Source organism: Carlito syrichta, unplaced genomic scaffold (genome assembly GCF_000164805.1).
Source record: "Carlito syrichta isolate Samal-C Ts95f unplaced genomic scaffold, Tarsius_syrichta-2.0.1 Scaffold143912, whole genome shotgun sequence".
In the NCBI taxonomy this organism is placed as follows: domain Eukaryota; kingdom Metazoa; phylum Chordata; class Mammalia; order Primates; family Tarsiidae; genus Carlito; species Carlito syrichta.
In genome coordinates, this window is record NW_007088008.1 from 62,122 (window position 1) to 68,902 (window position 6,781).

Genomic DNA, 6,781 nt, shown 5'->3' on the forward strand with positions numbered 1-6,781 from the left:
TTAGCTGGGCGTGCTAGCACGCGCCTGTAATTCCGGCTACTTGGAAGGCTGAGGCGGAAGGATCGCCAGAGCCCAGCAGGTCGAGGTTGCGGTTGCTGGGAGCGGCCACTGCACTCCAGTCTGGGCGACAGAGTGAGACTCCAACTCAAAAAAAAAAAAAAAAAGACATAGACCATTACCAGGACATCCCCTATATGCCCTTCCTGATCCTTATCACCTTTTTCCCCATGGAGGTAACCACTATCTTGATTTTTTTGGTAATTATATCCTTGCTTTTCTTTATAATCATATCACTCAAATATGCATCTCTACACACTGTAGTTGAATTTTTACTGTTTCTAAACTTTATATAAATGAGCACATGTATGTGTATCTGTTCTTTTGTGCCTGGTTTTTTTTTTTGGGTTCAAAATTCTGCTTTTGAGATCTAAATTGTCTCTTTTAGCCAGATTTTGTTTTTCATTGATGTGTTAATAAGTTTATTGACTTCTTTTTTTTTTTTTTGAGTTGGAATCTCACTCTGTCATCCAGACTGGAGTGCAGTGGCACACTCCTGGCCACCGCAGCCTCGACCTGATGGGCTCCGGCGATCCTTCCGCCTCAGCCTTCCAAGTACCTGGAACTACAGGCATGCGCTACCACGCCCAGCTAATTTTTTTGCTTTATTGTAGAGATGAGGTCTCACCAATTTGCCCAGGAGGGTCTCGAACCCGCGGACTCAGGCAATCCACTCACCTCGGCCTCCCAAAGCGCGGGATTACAGGCTGAGCCACCGAGCCCAGCCTGACTTGTTTCTTTTTGTTTTTTTGTTTTTGAGTTGGAGTCTCACTCTGTCACTCAGACGGAGTGCAGTGGCCACTCCCGGCCACCGCAGCCTCGACCTGCTGGGCTCCGGCGATCCTTCCGCCTCAGCCTTCCAAGTAGCTGGAACTACAGGCGTGTGCTACCACGCCCGGCTAATTTTTTGATTTATTGTAGAGATGAGGTCTCTCCAAGTTGCCCAGGCGGGTCTCGAACCCGCGGGCTCAGGCAATCCTCTCACTTCAACCTCCCAAAGTGCTGGGATTACAGGCTGAGCCACCGAGCCCGGCGACTTGTTTCTTAATGTGTTCTTTGAATTGTTTGTAAAAGGATTTTATATATTTCTTTATTTAGAGTCAGGGATCTCACTCTGTCACCCAGGCTGTAGTGGAGTGGCATGATTAGGGCTTATTGCAACCTTGACTACCTGTGCTTAGGTGATCCTACTTCCTTAGCCTCTGAAATAGCTGGGACTACAGGTGTATATCACCACACCCAGCTAATTTTTAAATTTTTTTGTAAAGATGGGGTCTTACTATGTTGCTCAGGCTGGTCTCCAACTCCTGGGCTCGAGCAATCCTTTCACTTCTGCCTGCCAAAGTGCTGGGACTTCAGGTGTGACCCACTGTACTGGGCCAAACATTTTAGACTAATGCCTTATGCTTTTCCAGAGTTTATCTTCTTCTTCTTCTTTTTTTTTTGTTTTTTTTTTTGGGCTGGAGTCTCACTGTGTGGCCCAGGCTGGAGTACAGTGGCACACTCACGGCTACCCCAGTGTCGACCTGCTGGGTGCTGGCAATCCTTCTGCCTTAGCCTTCCAAGTAGCCAGAACTACAGGTGCGTGCTACCACGCCTGGCTAATTTTTTGATTTATTGTAGAAACGAGGTCTCACCAAGTTGCCTGGACTGGTCTCGAACCCGTGGGCTCAAGCAATCTACCCACCTCGGCCTTCCAAAGTGCTGGGATTACAGACTGAGTCACTGAGCCCGGCCCCATTTTTTTTTTTTTTTTTTTGAGTTGAAGTCTCACTCTGTCACCCAGACTGGAGTGCAGTGACCGCTCCTGGCCACCGCAGCCTTGACCTGCTTGGCTCCGGTGATCCTTCCACCTCAGCCTTCCGAGTAGCTGGAATGACAGGCATGTGCTACCACGCCCGGCTGATTTTTTATTTATTTATTTTAGAGATGAGGTCTCACTGCCCAGGCGGATCTCGAACCCACGGGCTTAGGCAGTCCACTCACCTCAGCCTCCCAAAGGCGCGGGATTACAGGCTGAGCCACCCAGCCCGGCTTCGGCCCCATTTTTACAGAGTTTATAATGCAGATAATGATAGCGATCCCTCTCCCCACCTTTAGGATGTTAAGCATTTATTTAAATTTTATTTTCTCTTACTTTATTAGGTAATAGTATTTTATGATTCATTCTTTTGAGATACTTCAGACTCTGTAGCATGAAGTAGGGGCATAGATATAAAAGTGAACTGAATTTGTTTTATAGAGTTTACTGGAAAGTGATGTTGAAAGCACTGCTTCATCTCCACGTGGGGCAAAGAAATCCAGATTGAGGCAGTCTTCAGAGATGACTGAAACAGATGAGGAGAGTGGCATGTTATCAGAGGTAAATTAGCATCATGCAAAAGATAACTTAGACATAACTGTTTACGTAGGTTATTTTACTGTGCAAATTTATCTGTGTTGATTCTGAGCTGTCAGAATTTTCAAAGTTCCTTAAGTCAATAAACAGTTAAGAGAAAACTGGAATTTAGTGGTAGGGAAAGAGGTTTTCTGAGTTTTCATTAAGGGGCCGAAAATAGGCACCTAGCTGAATTTCTTTTCTCCTAACCTTCTCTTCTCTCATACCATGTTTTCTAATACTATCCTAAGGCCACTTTTATGAGCTTTCCCACTTTTTGGTAATCTAAGTAGCATTCTGTTGGCTTTACTAGAAAGAGGACGAAACCTAATTAGATTAACGTATTTGACAGTGTCTCTGATTTTATGTACCTTTATCTAGATGAGAAGAAAAAGGACAGTAACATATGGAATATCTACCTCTTTTTCCAAACTCTATTACACTTTTTCCTTTCCTTGCTTTCTCTTTTTCTTTCTTCTCTTGCTCTCTTTTCATCTTCCTTTTTAACACAGTTGTCTCTTTTAATCAGGCTGAGAAAGTCACCACCCCTGCCATCAGGCACATCAGTGCTGAGGTGGTGCCCATGGGGCCCCCACCCCCTCCAAAGCCAAAACAGACCAGGGATAGTACTTTCATGGAGAAGTTGCATGCGGTAGATGAGGAACTGGCTTCCAGTCCAGTCTGCATGGATTCTTTCCAGGTAAACATTGTATCTTTCTAGGTAAATGCTGTATCACTGAAAATGTTAACTGGAGTAATTAAGGTGTTGCCCAGGATGAGAAGTGAGAGGGAAAGATATTAAAATATTAATGTAATAAACAAGAGTTAATCTTTGATACTCTATTTGGTTTGTGCTGTGTTTTAAGTGATAATGGAATAAACTATTTGGCAGACACCATTTTAAAATGTAGAACGTAGAAAAAAGCTTCATTGAGATCCCCAAATATTAACTTTTTGCCAGTTTCTTTATCATTTCTTCCTCTTTTTCACTTTATGCATATATTTTTTTTCTGAATAATTTTATTTATTTATTTATTTTTTGAGTTGGAGTCTCACTCTGTCACCCAGACTGGAGTACAGTGGCACGCTCCCTGCCACTGCAGCCTGGACTTGCTAGGTTCCAGCTATTCTTCTGCCTCAGCCTTCCAAGTAGCCAGAACTACAGGCACCTACCGCGCCTGGCTAATTTATTTTATTTTATTTTATTTTTATTTTTTATTTTTTGAATTGGAATCTCACTTTGTTGCCCAGACTGGAGTGCAGTGGCTGCTCCTGGCCACCACAGCCTTGACCTCCTGGGCTCCAGCGATCCGTTTGCCTCAGCCTTCCAGGTAGCTGGAACTACAGGCACGCGCTACCACGCCCAGCTATTTTTTGATTTATTTATTGTAGAGATGAGGTCTCACCAAGTTGCCCAGGCGGGTCTCGAATCCGCGGGCTCAGGCAATCCACTCACCACCTTGGCCTCCCAAAGTGCTGGCATTATAGGCTGAGCCACCGAGCCTGGCCGCCTGGCTAATTTTTTATTTACTGTAAATACGAGGTCTTGCCAAGTTGCCCAGGGGGTCTCGAACCCACAGACTTAGGCAACCCACTTGCCTCGGCCTCCCAAAGTTCTGGAATTACAGGCTGACTCACTGAGCCTGGGCTTTGTGAATCATTTTAGAGTTTTTTGCAGTCGTGATGCACGTTTACCCATAAATATTTTCATGTGTTTTTCCTAAAAGTAAATTTATTTGGCTGGATGCAGTGGGATGCTGAGCTGAGAGGATTGTTTGAACTCATGGGTTCAAGACCAGCCTGGACAAATTGGCGATACCTCATTTCTTTTTTTTTTTTGAGTTGGAGTCTCATTCTGTCGCCCAGACTGGAGTGCAGTGGCCGCTCCCAGCCACCACAGCCTCCACCTGCTGGGCTCTGGCGATCCTTCCGCCTCAGCCTTCCAAGTAGCCAGAATTACAGGCATGCGCTTCCACTCCTGGCTGATTTTTTGATTTATTGTAGAGATGAGGTCTCACTGCCCAAGCGAGTCTTGAACCCGTGGGCTCAGGCAATCCACTCACCTCAGCCTCCCAAAGACGCGGGATTACAGGCTGAGCCACCGAGCCCGACTGCAAGACCTCATTTCTACAATAAATAAAAAAAAAATTAGCAGAGCCTGGTGGCATGTGCCTGTAATTTCAGCTATTTGGAAGGCTGAGGCAGAAGGATTGCCTGAGCCCAGCAGGTCGAGGCTGCAGTGTCTGAGCGTGCCACTGCACTCCAGCCTGGGTGTGACAGATTAAGACTCTGACTCAAAAAATAATAATAATACATTTATTCTTTTGGATTAGCACAGTATAGTTATCAAAATCACAATATAGTGATATTATATATAGTAAAGCATTTACTCAGATTTTGCCTATTGTCCCAATAATGTTCTTTTTTTTAAATTTGAGTCAGTCTTACTCTCACCCAGGCTGAAGTGCAGTGGCACGCTGCTCACGGCCACTGCAACCTTGACCTGTAGGTTCAGACAATCCTTTCACCTCAGCTTTCCAGGTAGCTGGAACCACAGGCATGCCCCACTACACTCGGCTAATTTTTTTGATTTATTGTAGAGACGAGGTATTGCTCAGGCTGGTCTTGAACCCATGAGCTTAGGCAGTCCTCTCGCCTCTGCCTCCCAGAGTGCTGGGATTACAGTCTTGAGCCACTGAGCCTTGCCCCAATAGCATTCTTTACAGTAAAGAAAAAAATTTTTTTTCCGGGTCCAGGATTTAATCCAGTATTAAATATGTATTTAATTGTCTTGCCCCTTAGTCTCCTTTAATCTTCAACAGTTTCTCAGTCTTCCTTTGTCTTCCATAAACTTGATAGTTTTGTTTTGTTTTTGAGTTGGAGTCTCACTCTGTCGCCCAGACTGGAGTGCAGTGTCCGCTCCCGGCCACCGCAGCCTTGACCTGCTGGGCTCCGGCGATCCTTCCGCCTCAACCTTCCAAGTAGCCGGAATTAAAGGCATGCGCTACCACGTCCGGCTGATTTTTTTGATTTATCGTAGAGATGAGGTCTCGCTGCCCAGGCGGGTTTCGAACCTGCGGGCTCAGACAATCCACTAACCTCAGCCTCCCAAAGGCGTGGGGATTACAGGCTGAGCCATCGAGCCCAGCTAAACTTGACAGTTTCAAAAGTGCAAGCTAATTATTTTATAGAATCTTCTTCAATTTTGATTTTTCTGGTATTTCCTGATAATTAGATTGAGGTTTTATACCTTTGGCATGAATTCCAACGAAGTGGTGTTTCCTTTCTTTTTTTTTTTTTTTTTTTTTTTTGAGTTGGAGTCTCACTCTGTCACCCAGACTGGAGTGCAGTGGCTGCTCCTGGCCACCGCAGCCTCAACCTGCTGGGCTCCAGCTATCCTTCTGCCTCAGCTTTCCAAGTAGCTGGAACTACAGGCGTGCGCTACCACACCCGGCTAATTTTTGATTTATTGTAGAGATGAGATCTCGCCAAGTTGCCCAAGCAGGTCTTGAACCCGCGGGCTCAGGCAATCCACTCACCTCGGCCTCCCAAATACTGGGATTACAGGCTGAGCCACCGAGCCCGGCCTGGTGTTTCCTTTTTAATGCATTTTACCAGAAAGCACATGATATCGGTCACGTTAAATTTGGTCATTTAGCTAACATGGTGTGTGCTTGGTTTTCCCATTGTAAAGTTGTTATTTTCCATTTTTATTATGTATCTTATGGAGATATGCTTTGAGGCCAAATGCCTTCTCACCCACTAATTTTAGCATCCATTAATTATTATTACTTGAAACAATTGTTACTATGGTCATTATTCTTTTTTTTTTTTGCTTATAAAGTATGTTTTATTCTTCTTTAAAAGAGTTCAGGTTTTGAATTAAGTCAGACTGCACGTGAAATCTTTCATCAATCTGATGTTTTTCTCACCGTGTCAAACTAGCTTCAGCTAGCAATACTTTATTACATCTAGCATTATTCTTAAAAACTCCAAAAGTAGAAACAACCCAATGTCCATGAGCTGATAAATACAAAAAAAAAAAGTTGCCAAGCCGGGCTCGGTGGCTCAGCCTGTAATCCCGCGCCTTTGGGAGGCTGAGGTGAGTGGATCGCCTGAGCCCGTGGGTTCGAGACCCACCTGGGCAGCGAGACTTCATCTTGACAATAAATCAAAAAATCAACTGGGCATGGTAGCACATGCCTGTAATTCCGGCTACTTAGAAGGCTGAGGTGGAAGGATCCCCGGAGGCCAGCAGGCGAGGCTGCGGTGGCCGGGAGTAGCCATTGCACTCCAGTCTGGGCAACAGAGTGAGACTCCAACTCAAAAAAAAAAAAAAAAAAAAAG

At 45.0% G+C, this 6,781-nt stretch overlaps 1 protein-coding gene across 1 annotated transcript in view; it reads left to right on the plus strand.

Moving 5' to 3' along the window:
* GON4L (gon-4 like) overlaps window positions 1-6,781 on the plus strand; it is a 72,537-nt gene that overhangs the window by 25,719 nt on the left and 40,037 nt on the right. Inside the window, exons 9-10 of the mRNA XM_021708706.1 lie at window positions 2,300-2,419; window positions 2,964-3,134. Of these exons, the coding sequence (XP_021564381.1) occupies window positions 2,300-2,419; window positions 2,964-3,134 (291 nt within the window). The remainder of the gene's footprint in view (window positions 1-2,299; window positions 2,420-2,963; window positions 3,135-6,781) is intronic.